Source organism: Rhinopithecus bieti, unplaced genomic scaffold, assembly GCF_001698545.2.
Source record: "Rhinopithecus bieti isolate Rb0 unplaced genomic scaffold, ASM169854v2 scaffold_36410, whole genome shotgun sequence".
NCBI classification, from domain to species: Eukaryota; Metazoa; Chordata; class Mammalia; order Primates; family Cercopithecidae; genus Rhinopithecus; species Rhinopithecus bieti.
The window spans coordinates 1,737,964-1,755,293 of record NW_016816076.1 but is presented as its reverse complement, the minus strand read 5'-3'; the positions used below and the strand labels follow the sequence as shown (position 1 = coordinate 1,755,293).

The 17,330-nt window shown below is 34.2% G+C and overlaps 1 protein-coding gene across 2 annotated transcripts in view; it reads left to right on the top strand.

Annotated features, from left to right (window-relative positions):
- The window catches only part of SLC13A1 (solute carrier family 13 member 1), a 91,038-nt gene extending 74,169 nt beyond the window's left edge, over positions 1-16,869 (top strand). The window contains exons 9-15 of one of the 2 annotated variants that reach the window (XM_017854310.1): positions 753-851; positions 1,295-1,396; positions 4,841-4,947; positions 7,277-7,386; positions 11,320-11,481; positions 12,948-13,085; positions 15,370-16,869. In XM_017854310.1, the coding sequence (XP_017709799.1) occupies positions 753-851; positions 1,295-1,396; positions 4,841-4,947; positions 7,277-7,386; positions 11,320-11,481; positions 12,948-13,085; positions 15,370-15,516 (865 nt within the window). In that variant the 3' untranslated portion in view covers positions 15,517-16,869. Of the gene's footprint in view, positions 1-752; positions 852-1,294; positions 1,397-4,840; positions 4,948-7,276; positions 7,387-11,319; positions 11,482-12,947; positions 13,086-14,866 lie in introns of both variants that reach the window. The other variant, XM_017854311.1, reaches the window with a different exon arrangement.
- The last annotated feature ends 461 nt before the right edge of the window (positions 16,870-17,330 follow it).

Below are 17,330 nucleotides of genomic sequence, written 5' to 3'. Positions count from 1 at the left end.
GCATGTATCATTATAACAGAATGATTTATATTCCTTTGGGTAAATACCAAGTAATTGGATTGCTGGGTCAAATGGTATTTATGGTGAGTTTATTTTACTTCTAAGACTAGGCTTAGTCTCTGACCATGATCAGTCTCCGCACTAGTGTAAAACTCAAGTTTAGCATACTTTGTGAAAATTGATGGATCTGACCCCAACTGTCTCATACATTTGCCAAAGGTACTATTGGATTGATGGGTCAAGTATTTACTTTGTATGTTCAGAGGTAGCAGTGTTCAGAGATAGCAGACCAAAGAAAACATCTATGATCACGTCACTGTCCCTGCCCTCAAATAATTTAACTAGTGGGCTAAAACTTATATGCATGGAACAATTAACAACCAAGATACACAATAAATACATTTTAAATATATAAGATCCAGTACATAATAAAATGTTAGTTAGAGATAAGTAGCACATGGCAAAATTCCAATGGTACAAAATAACTTGGAAAAAGGAAGAGATTGGTAAAGGACATCACGGAAAATATGCAATGAAAATAGAACATGAAAAAGTGAGCAAACCAGGCAAAACAGAAAAGACAGAAGACATTCAAAAAAGGAGATGGAGGTAGAGGTGAAAAGCACAGATATCTGTTATTAACAGGGAGATTCATATTGCATGAAGGTGACGACGTTTTGCAAAAATATCTTCCTTACAGCGAGGTGGTAGTAAAAGAATTTCTTGTTTATGGGCTTAATTATTCTTTGCAGTGTTAAGGAGATGTTCAAATGTGGCAAAACCAAAACAGTCCAACAAAAAGCTTGTGCTGAAGTGATTAAGCAAGAATACCAAAAGCTTGGGCCAATAAGGTAAGACACACACACACACACACACACACACACAGAGAGAGAGAGAGAGAGAGAGAGAGAGAGAGAGGAGAGAGAGAAATGCTGTTTATACTGCAAGTAGCTGTTGAAAAGCAAACAAGCACATAATTGCTTGCAAGATATTTATAACACTGGATTAGGGCCCCAAATTTGCTGAGCTATGGAGATTACAGACTATAACTCAACATGATAAAACACATACCCTGCTAACTAAAATTTGCCAGGTAAAATGAAAAGAAGCTGAGAGACCCCAAAGAAGAGTAAGGGCTTTTTCAAACTGCACTGATGCTCTCAAATTATTGACACATCTAGTTCTTACAGTGTTTAGTGTTCTACTGAGCTCACTCCTGACAATAGCCCAAGGAGTTTCTACAAATGTCCTGACTTAGAAAATAAGAAATGATGCCATTGGAATTTTTCCACAGGTATCAAGAAATTATGACCTTGGTCCTCTTCATTCTAATGGCTCTGCTATGGTTTAGTAGAGATCCTGGATTTGTTCCTGGTTGGTCTGCACTTTTTTCAGAGTAAGTTTTGCATGTTATGTTTGTCAGCCCTTCCTGTTTTATACTCTGCTTCTCTCCTATATGGTTCCCGTAATTCTGAAAGATTGGATGAGATATTTTTCTTTCTTTCCCTTGAAAAGATATTTTAAATTCTAATCTTTTCAGGAAAAAAATTATAAGGAATGAAATCTAGGATAAGAGCACAGGAAGCATAACCATACTACTTACTCTGTTACTAAAAGGCAAAGTCCAGTAGACAAAATTATTCCCATCCCTACAAAATTAGAAATCTAATATGCAGAAAGGCTATGTTCTGTGGTGGTAGGGAGCATAGATTTCAGAGCCACACTGCTTGGGTTCCATTCCTGATTCATCCACTTACTTTAGACAAGTCACTTAATTCTCAGTGTCTTCATCTGTAAGATGGAGATAATTATAGGATTTAGAATAGTGCTGGCCTTCTCCCTATAGGAAGTGCTATACTAATGTTATTATGTGAAATAAGTACCACTCAATGCCTCTTAATAATCTGATATAAACTTATATTATGTGATTTTTACCCACTTTGTTTTTTAATTCTATGAAGGACTATTTGTTTGGTTTAATATCTTGTCTTTTTCTTCATTTATTTACATTTTTGCACTGGTTCACTATAAGTTCAGCCCAGCCTCCATTTCACAGATAAGGAATTTCTGAAGCAATAATAAGACTGATTTTAAAAGCTGATGCTAGAAGCTAGGTCAGAGTTAATTTTATATCTCAGTGTCTTATACACCGGTAGTCAATTGCTGAGTCGTGTAAAGTTAGGGGGAAGAGTATAGCATAATTTTCTAAATTAAGGACCATCCTACATGTCAAAATAAATAATTTGGTTGTGAGATTTGTGTTCCCAATCTTTCACTGAACTACTCTAATTTCCAAATTCAGCACGTGTCTTACTTGAACTTCCTATCTCACATTACCCAGCAAAAAATAATTTTTTTTTTTTTGTATTTTGGGGTATAAACCAAAATTGTTTAGGTCGTATGTATTTTGCCCACATAGAATAAAGAAATTCTTCCCTCCTTGAATCAGAACCTTCTGGTTTTATAGGCATTGCCAATGTTTCTAAAGGGTGCGAAGTCTGAATCCAAATTCCTAATGACCACACAAGTCAAGCAATGCAATATGGTGGTATGTTTTAAAGGACCGGCTTCATTTTATAAACTGTTTGATTCCCTTAGAAATAAAACTTTTCTTTTGAGAGTTTTAGATATCCAATTATTTAAATCAAATTATTATGTAATATTTAATTAGTACTTTGTGGTTTTGTGGTAGGATCTAGATCAACATAAAAAATAATGCCTTCCCCTTTTAAAATCCAACTTCCATCATCCTAGACAGGGAGAGTCTTTATCTAAACACCAGTGTGTAAGAATTAAATGAAATCAGATGATAGTTAATAAAGCCCAGGCAGAAATTCCAATAGGAAATTCAATATAATCAGCTTCTAATTTCTGTTTCTTATGGGAGGAAACAGGAGATGTTTTGTTTGTAGCAGGAAAGCAGTGTACTGGCTATGAGCAGGCACTCATGCCACCTACAATTCTGAGAGAAAACAATAGGAAAGGAACAAAGGTTTGAGAGAGGATGGGATTTTAAACTATAAATCTAATTGACAAACCCAAAACAAATAAAATTTGCATAAGCTTAATAGTTTCTAATGCTGAGACAAACTAACTGCTTTCCTGACAAACTAAATATAAGTTATAATATAAGAATAGTTTTTAAAGTACTTTGAAAATAAATTATTTCAGTACTTACGCCTTGATTTAATTTAATGTATATATTTTGTAGGATATATTTGTTATGCAGAGTTTCAGGCATTAAGAATTTCTAAAGCTAACATGATATATCAAGATTTATAGCTACCACCTAATGTTTTCATTCCATCTGTTTGTACCTGGACTGAATTCAATGTGTCTTTTTATATCAAACAAAATCTGGTTACATGATGCCTGGCCCAATTTGCCAAAATTCAACCAAAATTATACTGAAATAAAAGAAACAAGGTATAATAAAATTATCAGTCCAGTTTGTAGGATAAATTATGGTAAGGTAGATTTTTAACTAATAATGAAAGAAAATGTGTCTATACTTAAAGAAAGTAGACTGCTTTAAAAATTGCTAGATTGAGAAAGATACAGCATTTGTTTGGCTTTTTGGATTTTTCAAGTAAATTATAGAAGTAGAGAAGCTTCTGTAGTGTGTACACATTACTGAGTTACAAGATAGTAAAAGAATCTTTAGCATGGTACATATTTCTTCTCAGGCTACAGAAATGCACTAGTTAATATTGCTGACTTTTAAAACTAAATTATAATTATTAATGCCTGTTTCAGTTATACCTGGTCTCCAGATTCTTTACTGTTGAGACTTCTGGGAACCTGTCTTATTTGTTACAACGGTCTGGTGATTCTAAGACCCCATCTGTTCCTGAATCAGTCTTAATTTATACGGTGATCATTTGTGAGCATTGGCTAAACCACTCCAACAATTAATATTCTTGATTGAATTTCATGGAGTACAAAGCATTAAGTAGGTTGTTTTCGTTTGTATGATATAGTTAGAGCCTATAACCACAGAAGCAGGTGTGATATCTCAGAAAACAGATCAATTCCTTTTCACAATTTATAGAAGAGTTTTAGGGGATCACAGAAACATCATGCCTTGCCACAATTTAATAGAAGGATGCTATAAATCAATTACATGGGGCTTTCTCTGCTCTAGCAATGTTTCAACTTCAAATCTTGATCAATATAATTAAATTAAATAATTCAAAGAAGAAATTGTTGGCCGGGCACGGTGGCTCAAGCCTGTAATCCCAGCACTTTGGGAGGCCGATACGGGTGGATCATGAGGTCAGGAGATCGAGACCATCCTGGCTAACACGGTGAAACCCCGTCTCTACTAAAAAATACAAAAAATTAGCCGGGCGACGTGGCGGGCACCTGTAGTCCCAACTACTCGGGAGGCTGAGGCAGGAGAATGGCGTGAACCTGGGAGGCGGAGCTTGCAGTGAGCTGAGATCCGGCCACTGCACTCCAGCCTGGGCGACAGAGCGAGACTCCATCTCAAAAAAAAAAGAAAAAAAAAAGAAAGAAGGAAATTGTTTAACAAATTGTAAGCTTATCTAAAAGGGAAATTTGTTATTTTGGCCTAGTATGTCAGTATGTGTATACGTGGTATTGAAAATAAGAAGAGACATATGGGAACAATAGGACTACAGTCTGAGATTATTGTTTTTAGTGTTATGTCATTTAATTGGGAATCCATATATTTTAGGGCAGATTATCGAGAATAAATAACCTCCACCACCTAATATTGATAATAACCTACTACTGATATGTTATTAGCAAAATTGGTGTTTTAGCTCATTTAAGTTCTTGATGCTATTTTTAATATACATATTTGTCCCTTTTACAGGTACCCTGGTTTTGCTACAGATTCAACTGTTGCTTTACTTATAGGGCTGCTATTCTTTCTCATTCCAGCTAAGAGATTGACAAAAACTACACCTACAGGAGAAATTGGTTGAGTATCATTTATAATTCTGCAAAAATTTAACAGAAGAGCAAAAATTATAAAATTCCATTGGTTTCGCTTGGCACCTAGAGCAGAAAGAAAGTCTATGCTGGCACAACCCCTGGCCTAGCATGCCCTATTTGCAAACTGCAATGCTGTCTTCAAGCCAGCACATCTTCCACCTGCAAGAGAGATCATCTTACTTTGCAGAAGCGAGAAGTAGATTTCCTTTTGTATCATGGCTAGGGCTCTGCTACAAGCGATACTATTTGACCCATGGTAAACCCATTTCAAAATTAATCTTACTATTGGCAAACATAGGAAAAAGAAATGGGAAGACACTGCTTCATACCTTGGTAATAAATGCAGAGGATCTAAAAAGGTGATGAATTTCAAGAGAAAGATTATTTACATTCTCAAAGTAGTTCTGGAACAAAAGCTAAATCAACCTCATACAGCCATATCCTAGGATCACAGCTGAAATAAAAGGGCCACGTGTGGTGGCTCACACCTGCAATCACAGCACTTTGGGAGACTGAGGCAGGAGGATCACTTGAGGCCAGTAGTTTGAAACAAGCCTCGGCAGCATGGTGAGACCCCAGCTTTATCAAAAAGTTTAAAAAATTAGCCAGGTGTGGTGGCACACACCTGTAGTCCTAGCTACTCTGGAGGCCAACGCAGGAGGATCACTTGAGCCCAGGAGTTGGAGGCTGTAGTGAGCTATGGTTGTGCCACTGCTCTGGGCAACAGAGGGAGACTCGGTCTCTAAAAATAATGATAGTAATAAAAATAAAGAAAAGGTATTCCGCAACAGCATTCATTATATTTACAACAGATGAACAAAGAAGTATGCACATCTGCCTGAGCATACCATCCTCTCAACACACACACACACACACTCACTTTTTAAACACAGGATTCATTCATGTCTTTGCTTTACAACACAGCATGTTTTGAGTAGTCAGATTCCTATCTTGTCAAAGTGGGACAACTAATTTGTAATTGTCTGGAAATAAACTAGTAGACTTGTGGTTTTGTTTGTTCTTATGGGGATGGAACTGGGATTTATGTAGTTGTGTTGGCCCACCTGACTCTTGTCAGAATCCATAAATGACTAATGTATCAGATTTCCAGGACATACGTGACCAGCACAGCATAGAAACAAATGTATTTTGTTTTTCACTTGAGATTAGAATATCTCAATGTGTGTTAAGGAGGTGATGCAATATGGAGCATTGATTCCTATGAGACCCCAAGGACTCTGACCATTGCAGTTAAAGCCCTGAGGTCCGGCGGTGGCAAGTCCAAGGAATCCACGTTTGGCTTTAGCTTCCCTAGTTTCCACATTTGAATTCCCTCCCTTAGAAAGAGACTTGCTCCTACCCACCTTTCTCTCTCCTCTTATTCTTCAAAACCTCTTCTCCCTGCTAAACTCATTCATACAAGACTTAAAAATGACAAATAATACATAATACGTTAAATTTTAAATAAGAGATACATTTCGGAGATGTTTACATTTTAACAAGATTTATGACCTTAAAATAAGAAACCTGGTGACATAATTTCAGTCATCAGTGAGGATGGGTTTGGTTTGGAATTGGGGGAAGGTGATAGGAAAGAAGCTGATTAGTAAACTTAAAATCTTAACATGTAGAGGGCTGCCTATTATACACATGTTAAATGGGCAGAATATGTCCTCAAATGAACTTATTTATCAACAAAGCAATGGAGAGATCAGAAGCCAAATATAAAGAGAAATCTTTATGATAATCCTTTTGTAAGCACTTTAAGGACCTCACAAATAATATTTTATTTAATCTGAATCCTGAATTATTTTAAACTGAAATCTTGGTGAATCTATCATGATCCTCCTTATGACTAAAAATCTAATAAAATGTTCAAATATTAATGGATATAATGCTACAAGATGCTCTTAGAACCAATGGAATATTATGGACATTTTGCATAGCAAAGAATACTATAGTCTAATACAGTGTGCTATTCACAGTTGGCAAAGATGTTAGTGGAATGAATAAATGAATGAGTGAGTGAATGAATGAGTATAATGATAAGTGACAATGTTATAATTTATTGAAATATATTCTATAATATTACCAGAAGGATTTTTCTAAGTTATAGAGTTTTTTTTTCTTTTTTATAGTAGAATGTTCCATCTAGTCCAGGTGGAAATTACTCAAACTCCAGATTAATTCCCCTCTTTAAAAACAATATAAGAATATTACAAACTTCCTGTAAGATGGCTACTTAGGATGCTGAAGCAAATGTCATATTGTAATATTTTAAGCAATGTGTAACTGTAGGATTTTTGTTTTGCAGTTGCTTTTGATTACTCTCCACTGATTACTTGGAAAGAATTCCAGTCATTCATGCCCTGGGATATAGCCATTCTTGTTGGTGGAGGCTTTGCCCTGGCAGATGGCTGTGAGGTAATACTCTGTGTATAAGATATTTAACAATTAACTAGACTGTTCAAAAGAAGAGCACAGAGACATTCAATCTTTGGGCATATTCAATTTCACTCTGTCATTTTAATGCTGCAAATTTTGCTAGCTATGCCATGAATATACCACACAAATGAGGTGAGTTCAGAGTTCAAGAAATGTTACAGGCTGCAAGCAAAAAACATAGTTTTTATGGTGCTCAAGAATGTCAAAAGAAATAATAAAAAAAGATTAAAATTTTAAATTCATGAAATAGTATTAGAAGACTAGTAAGGAAAAATGTATATGAAAATATGTAAAGTGACTCCTAGTGAAATATACTTTTTGTTTGCTTATGCCTTTACCTTATTTCATGATGAATTTGAGTAGCTCTTGGACTTCAGTATATCATGATGCTATTTGCTGTTAAATAAAAAAGAGAATAAGAAATAATATTAGCATTAAAGATACTTAGTAAATGTTTATTGAATAAAATCTGGAGAAAAATTCACATAACCCTTTCTAACATTATATTACATCTAATCTTAGGAAGAAATAAAAACACCATGAGATGTTGGTTGACTTTATTTGACCTATCTATCCAGTTGATACAAAGCAACAGTTTGAGAAGGCCCTCATCCCTTGTAATTGCCCTGGTCTTTGTAGAGTTGTTGGAAGAAAACTGTCTTCTCCCAAAATTTCATGAAAATTAATTACTCCTAGATTAATTAAAAACCACTCATTCTGGTTTTCATAGACTTATTTGAAATATTCAAAGCTTATGGCTCTTCCATTTCCTTCTTCAATCATCAAATTGAACAGAATGGTGAGAGAGGTTCCATGTTCAGCCCTTTGACTTCCAGGAGGTTAAATTTCTATACTTCTCAAGACAAATCACTGTCTCTCCTCTTCTTCCTGAAGAAGAGGAGTAACTTACTGGAAAATACTCCTTTGCTTCTAACTTTATTGACAATTTTTATGCACAGAATTATGTGTCTGGATTGGATCCTAGACACTCAAAGTGATTTTGAAAGCATCAGCCAGACCCTAGCATACAAATCTGAGGAAATGAAAAGATATGGACTCAGTGTGATGCACAAGGTTCTCTCAGTAGAAGAATTTGAGAACCCAGAGAGGGAGGTCTAGTTTGCTATAAAAATCTCAGTATACAGAGCCAAATGTCTACAGGATACCCAGAATAACTCTACCTCTAAGTGGCCAGATTGAAGCCATCAGCTTCAAGGGTATGGCTGTAGACAAATATGCCCCTAAAAACTGTACTGTAAAAAATTTGGAGGCAATTATTTTTCAAAACTTTTATTCTAAATTGTAATTAGTCTGGCAAGTGTCCAGAACCAGATAACCTTTCTAGTTGGGAACAGAACAGTGAAACAGCAACTACTGTGGAATTCACCTCATTGCAATTACTTTTCTCTTAAATTCCCCTTGGTTTTTGTTTTAACATGTTTTCTTTCTCATGAGCAGATAGACAGTTTCAAATTCTTATCAGTGAATATCTCCTCTTCAATTTTCATACATTCCTAAAATTTTCTCTCCTAGGTTAAACATGAAGGATTTATTTTTTATTTCAGATCTCCACTAAAATTGCAATAACAACAAAAATATGTCAATCCATAAAGACTATATGACAGGGACAAGAAAAGGCAAGAAATGTTGATCATATTTAGAACATGGAAAGAGGACATTTGAGAGGAACTGACTTTGTACAAATAGAAAAATAGTGAAATATGAAACATATAGGCTGGCAAAACGAAGACCCAACAAGAAACATGCTGGTTATCTGTAGCATCCTGGCAGACCTCAGGAATTGGAGGCAGCAGATAACTCTGAAAGCTAGAGTAAAAGCCAGAGCTGAATTTGGAGGATGGTTTAAAAAGTGTATAAGAATCTATGGGCCTCCCAGATACTTTCCCCAGTCCTGCTGTTGTTTTCTATCTTCCCTGATAGAAAATTGAGATTTACTTTGGAGCAAAATTGAGCCAATGAGATACTGGCTCACAAAGAGATAAGAACATTAGAACATCAATCCAAAATGTTCAACAGTCAACTAATAGGCATTTCAGAAAAAAAGAGAAAAAAATAGAAAGGAAGAACATTTCCACAAAATAACAAAAGAAATTTCTTAGAGCTAGAGACTTTGAGATTCTGCACTGAGAGAGCTACTAAGTACCCAACACCAAAGCACTTTATGTAGAATTTTGGAACCGTGGGGATGAAGATACGATTTCAGTGGCCTACAGGTAGGGGAAACAATATGTAGTACAATCATTTCCACACCTAATCAGACATAGATAAAACCTATTCTTAAAGTATACCTATTCTAGGGTTAATTTTGTCAATGTGACTAAAATGGTAGATACTCTTTTCTACCTAAAAGTCATAAGTAAAACAAGCAGATAAACAAAAATACAAGCCAAAACCACACCTGATATCTGGTATTCACATCTGGAAATTTCTGTGCCAGCTTTTGATCTGAGAATATACTGCTTATAATTAAGAGTATTTCTCATGCCACTTCTAGTTGTCATAAAGATTCATACATTCAATAGCTCACTGAAATTTCACAAAAGGAGGATTTTCCCTTCTATGTGGGGGAGAAATACAGAACAACACACTTGCTAATCTGAGTATAGCCAGTTTTTCTGCACTATGTATAATGAATTAAAGAGTAGAATATGATCAGGCTTCTAAAGAATCCAAGTAGAACCACAGGAAATGGAGTAATGGCTTAAAAGTGTGGAGTTATAATTATTTTGAACGTAGATTTCTACAAATGCAAAACAGTAAGAACAGTGGGAAAAGAAAAGCAAAAGATTTTCAGGCATGCAAAGACTCTTATACCAATTTTCAGGAAGTTATAAAAGGAAGTGCTTCCACAATGCAAAAGAGTAGATTTAAAAATGATTCCCACGAAGTGGGGAGGAGAAGGAAAGTCATAATATGATAGTAAAGAGGGGTCCCAGAACAACAACAGTTGAATAGATTTAAAGGGATTTAAAGAATAGATTTAAAGGGATTTAAAGAATACATTCAAAGATTTAAACTAAGCCAAATGGAGCAGGAGGAGGAAATATTCCAGAATAGATATTGCTATGAGGGAACATGAAAAGACACCAATTACTTGATTTGTTTATCTATTTGTGGGGAGTTTTTTAGTTTTAATTTCAGATGAATTAGTGCTAGGTACTTGGAAAACTAAGCAAACAGAATGATGAGATAGTTATTTCTTGTGGGGAAGGAAGAGTAGAGTAAATATACTGATAGTATGCTAAGTGGTATAGCTATGAACAATATTTATTTAATCATAGTGGTAAACATTAAATATTGATTTAACCAAAAATGTTAATATGTGAGTGTGGAGGAATGAAGAAACAAAAAATATGTGTTTGGTGGATGGTGTAAGAGAGCTGAATTATCACATATTAGAAAGCCAGTAAATAATGTCTAAATTTTAAAAGTAAGCAAAAAATCATAATTAAAATATTATTTTAAAAGGTAACTATGAATACCTAAATATAGCTAGTTATAAGTGGCTAATAAGGGTTGAAAGTTGTTGCCTCTGCAGAATATAACTTAGGAATAGAGAGAGGTAAATCAGAAAGGCTGCTCTTCTCTTAAAGCCCTCTATATGATCTATTAAAATATCCACATATATAAATTAGATAAAATTAAAATGTAATTGAAAAAAGTGGGAATACATTTCAAACGTAAACCATGTTCATAGTGTTAAAATAAGACTAAGCAATAGCTCTTTCCTACCAAAGCCACCCAGACCTATCAAACCACAGAAAAATAAGAGATTAAAATTATATTTTAGAAAGTGAGTTTTCAAAGCAAATAATGCTTTTTATGGATTTTATTGTGTCTGATTACAAAGAATTATTCATGAATAACAAATATTGCAAATTTGTTTTTTAGGAGTCCGGATTATCTAATTGGATAGGAAATAAATTATCTCCTCTGGGTTCATTACCAGTGTGGCTAATAATTCTGATATCTTCTTTGATGGTCACATCTTTAACTGAGGTAGCCAGCAATCCAGCTACCATTACACTCCTTCTCCCAATATTATCTCCATTGGTGAGTATCTCATTTATCCCCATTTTTACTCTTCATTAAGAGCAGTGTTCTGCTTTGGAATGCTGGTTCTCATGCTGTGGTATGGAATCTTTTTTTTATCTAAATGGGCCTCCTGCAAGTAACTTATAGGGTGATCTTTATTTGTATTAATGTTTTCAGAGGATCTTCACTCTAGGTAACTGTTTTTAAGTTTTCATGTTCAAGCAGCATGATATTACTTTTCTCAGTCCAGCTTTTCCTTTATAAATAAGAGAGAGGGTCAGACGAGATCCATTTCAGATATAAGACGTGGAATTCAGTGTTTGCTGGTAACTTAAGTATTTAGATCTCTACCACTGACACTTTTGTCTCTCAAACATTGTTCCTAAATTTCTGAGAAGTGGTTAATATAAGTGATTTGCAAATGAATGAGAAACTAGGCTCACACTTCAGGCTTCAGGCTTAAATATCTTTAGACACAGTTTTCTACTGCCCAGGGAAAATTTTTTAAAAAGTAAATGGGTTTGCCGAGAGAGAGAGAGGGAAAGAATGTCTTTTCTTCTTTTCTCCATTTAGGTAGCAATTACAAGAAACAGCTTTAAGTAAAATGTTTTTCTTATTGGGATGGATGGGTTTGGTGAAAGGAAAGCACTTTAAATTAAGAAGGATTGTCTTTCTGCTATTGTGCCGCTACAAGCTCAAAGGGCATATGTTGGTATTCTTAAGCTGCAGATTGAAAGTAGAAAAAATGTAGGCTGTGTATATTGGCACAATACATTTTGTATTTTTTTCTGTTGTTTTTTCTAATTGTTCTCGACATGGAACAATTAGAAAATTATGTGTTAAGAATAGCAGCAACCTTCCTATGTGATGATCCCTAAGCAAATCTTAAATTGCATATATCACAGAGGCAGTAAAGTTAGTAGTGTAATGAGAAGTGCTGGAGCCACAGGGGCTTGAGAACCTACTTGAGCTCTGTTGTTCACCAGCTGCATGCTCGGACAAGTTACTTTAGCCTCTCTGGGCCTCCATTTCTTTATGTTATTTGAGGTTATAGTAACCATCTCATAAGATCATTGTAAAAATTCAATATATATATGACATTTATTATATTATATATGAACTATATTATGTGTAAATATATGAATATATACATGTATGTAAACATTTAGCACAGCACCTAGCAGTAGATAAGTAATAAATGGTTGCTCTTTTTATTTAGTTTCTGGAATAAATAATATTTTATTTTCTAAATGAACTGGACTATAATGTTTAAGTAGGCATCCATAACTATACAAACAACAAGAGGATGAGATATTTTCTTAAAAATATTCTTCAAGTTATAACTATAATAATGTATATAATTTTATGTCATTAGGTTTCAAACTGCTTCTGGGAAGGCTTATTACAATACATTTGTTCATTTTTTTATGTTTGCTGTCTACCTTCAAAATTTTACTTAGACTCCTTTTTATCTCTTACAACAGGCTGAAGCCATTCACGTGAACCCTCTTTATATTCTGATACCTTCTACTCTGTGTACTTCGTTTGCATTCCTCCTACCAGTAGCAAATCCACCCAATGCTATTGTCTTTTCATATGGTCATCTGAAAGTCATTGACATGGTGAGTTAGCTGAAAAAATACTATCAGAACCAACACACATCTTGGTGTGTGCCATGTCTTGAGTTATCTTCCCTTTTAAACACCAGTCAACCACCAGGAAAAGCATGGCCTGAGTTCTGTTTATGAAGGGGTGTGAATGACTAATCATAGAATTATTTTCAAGACTGACAATCAGAAGTGAACATGCCATTAAAATGTATGGTCACAAACAGAGAGATGTTGAATGCATCAGTAATGCTTTGGAAGAAGGAAAAGAGCACTGAACATGCTCCACACGACAGCGTAAACTTACAAGTCAACACTAGGATCCAAACTGATCTAGGCAAAAGGAAGAAACAGGGTTAAAGAATTCCAGCAACCAAAACAACACTGTAGTGTGCTATCACAAACATTTATGCAATGAACATTTTCTCTGAATGAGACATGGGGTCAGTGCCTGACTAATGAAAAAGTATCTTTCTTGTTTTGATTTCAATACCAGGACCTAACGTGAAAACACAAGCAAACAATAATGAAGAATTTCACTGATAAAGCATGCACATTTTGCCAAATACAAAATACTGGCAGAATATTCAGTACTTTATAAGAACTGGCTTGAGAATATTCTAGTAGTTTCCACATCTTCATCACCTATTTCCAAACCAACCCAAACGATAATATAGCCAAAGTGAATTCAGTGAGCTTCCTATGCAAATACAGTTCCAAGGCAAGTCCCAGCTCCCTTTCTTTCACACAGACTGCTGTTCCTAAGCCCCTGCAACATAAACATTCTAGAACTGCCTGTACACAAAAATAACATAATATCCATTTGGTAAGGAAAATGTGCATAATACAATATAAGTAATGCCTGATGTATGTGTATTAAAAAGGATAAAACTAGGATTCTGAGATAAACGAGTGGCTGGCTTGCATGGACAGGGAAGAGGGCATCTGTTATCATCCTTGCTCGGTATTCCTCTTTTGCTTCAGAGTTCCATGTTTTAATGCAGAGAATGCAGGAGTAAGCACATTCTCTCTGTAAAAGGGCAGATGATATTTGAGGCTCTGTGGGGCCATCTCTATCACAACTACTCAACTCTGCCATTGTGTCATGAAAGCAAAGAAAATATGTAAACAAATAAGCATAGTTGTGGTCCAATAAAACTTTATTTACCAAAACAAATCAAGGGCAGTAGTTTGCCAATTTTTATTTTAATAGATACAAAGCAAGTCTGAGATTATTTAATGGACTGTAGAATAATGATATAAGAGCTAAAACCATGAGAATGCTAAGAAAGATATTAAGGTTAAATTAATAATTATGTCGAGCAAATATAAAAGATACAGTTGTCATATGGTATCCTGAATCTTATTCATTGAAATATAAAACCACAAAACTGAAATTCTGATTTAACATGAAATGGCAGATTTCTAAGCGATTTTCCTCTAACCAGAATTACTTAGGTATATTCCTAAGGGGAACTTCTCTGAGAGTCTTCAACTCAATAATGTTTAGTTAGGGACAGATTTTTCTCTTGCTATGAATGGAGAAGAACCCCTGGATTTAAGAAATGATGAGTTAATGGGTGCAACACACCAACATGGCACATGTATACATATGTAACAAACCTGCATGTTGTGCACATGTACCCTAGAACTTAAAGTTCAATTTTTAAAAAATGGCAATTTTTACTAATCATTTAGGATGCATGTAAATCCAGCATATACTTCCTACAACAGGATTCTAATCTCCTGTAGGCTTTCTTTTGGGACACTGACATTTATGCTTTTTCCTGTTCAAGGTTAAAGCTGGACTTGGTGTCAACATTGTTGGTGTTGCTGTGGTTATGCTTGGCATACGTACCTGGATTGTACCCATGTTTGACCTCTACACTTACCCTTCGTGGGCTCCTGCTATGAGTAATGAGACCATGCCATAATAAGCACAAAAGTTCTGACTATCTTGTGGTAGTTTCTGGAAGGCATTAATAATTGACTGTAAAATGTGGCTCTAAATAACTAATGACACAAATTTAAATCAGTTATGGTATAACTGCTGCAATTCCCATGAATACCCGAAACCTGCTGTTATAACTCAGAGTTGATATTTGTTATTGCGGTGCAACAAAGACCATCTATGTGCCTTCATCAAGAAGCCCACGTTTGAGATTTTGCTCATGAACCATCTGCAACTTGGTTCATCATAAGAATAATTTATAACTTGACCTTTAAAGAGATTAGAGCATTTGTTTCATCTTACAGCTGGAATTCAATGTAACATTTTAAATGCAATTTATTGTTTCAGAAACTTCCCATGAAACTAAAAATAGAAAATAAGATATACAAGTTAATTCGGTACTTGGATAAATCATTTCTGCAGTGTTGTTCAAGAGAATTTCCTGAGAAATCAAAGCTATGGTCATCTGGTGATGCAGAGAAAAGTTTAATCTAAATGATATGTGCACTTCCTCATTTAAAAAATCCAATTGGATTATTCTTAATATATACATGTAATATGAAAGTTGAGATTGAAGCAGTAATTCCAAAATTATGGCTGAATATACTAAATAACAGAAAACTTATAGATAAGATTTATTTCTACTGAACTCTACAGTAAGAGTAATATAATTCATACTTTTATGATATTGGCACACTGAGAAATTCATTTTGTAGAGCTATGGATAAGGCTTGCTATGATTTGCACTATTAATACAGTATTGTTAGAAAGAAAAACTAAACACTATAAAACTATTAACACAGTTTTGTATATGAGTAACAACTTTGCTTAAGTGTTTATCTTAGTTCAGAAATGCATAATGTCATATGTTAAAGAGATGTAGAAATCTAAATGAATTATCACTGTGTATACAGACATAGAAAAATCACATAACTCCATTATGTAAACAGTGCAATGAAAAAAGGAAAAAAAAGAATAAGAATGAAAACTGCTGACATATTACAAAAGAGAAAATAAATCATTTAAGAGCAAATCAAAAGAAAAAACTAAACATTTAAACAAAAGTAGGATAAGAATAGTCTTCTAAAAGTCAGGATGTGAAAAAGAGTGAGTTTCCAATTACCCTGATGTGACCATTACACACTGCATACAGGTATCAAAATATCATATACACTCCCAAAATATGTACAAATATTCTATATCAATAAATAAATTTTTACAATAGTAAGTGCTATTGGCATTCCAAAATTCCCCTAAAGGAAAAATGATCAAAACCAGAGTAATATGCACAGTTAGCAAAAGATGCAGATGTTATATCATAGCAATTCTCACACTAAAAATACAACGAAAGACAAAGCAAAAAATAAACCTTTGCTATTTTTAATCTTCATTGGCACTTTCTAGATGTTACTGACCTTGTCATTTTTTATTCAAATAAGATTATTTACAAACTTATTCTTGAAACTAAATATAGTAAAGAGGGTTTTTAAAATAATATTTCTTGTTAACATATACATTATTAATTGTCCATGTTCATTATGTATCTATATTTATTAATGGACCAATGCAAAAAATCAATCATTTTGTCAAAGAAAAATTTGTCCATGTAAAGCTTAAATTATAATATTGCTGCTTTGTATAACTCTTCTATGTTTATTCTATTCACTTGTTCCTTTATCATATTTTACACATGTATTTATAATCTGTAGTATTTATTACATTTCTGCTTTTTTCTAGTCATTCAATTTGTCACTGCTGAACTGCATCAGATCATGGATGCATTTTTATTATGAAAAAATAAAATGACTTTTCAAATTATAATGAGTAAGTTTTGGTCTCAATAAAATAATGTAAACATTTCAGCTTGGATAACTTTAATGAATTACTTCCAACAGCTGCCAGCTGAGTATATGAAAAATAATACTTAGTGAAAATTTGTTCAATTGAGTGGTATAGTTCTCTAAAGTTACCACAGCTTTATGTTTGACATATCAAAAATAACTTAAATGACCCATTTCACATTTGTTCCATTTACATTAAAGTTGTCAAGTTCTTTTATTTTGAGAGTTGCATACTGTCTTTGAAAGTTTCCAGAAGGCAATTCTAAACAGATGATCAAAAATCCTTTGTCCTGCCACTCTATGGTAGATAGTGTTTTTGTCATTATCTTAATCATTACTTAGAGGTTAACTAGAAATCTTTGTCACTTTGAATTTCAACATCTTACTTAGGATTGGATCTTGTCTAGATAATAGCAGCAATTCTACTAAGTGCCTACTTACTGTCTGTTCATACAGGCACTTGGAAGG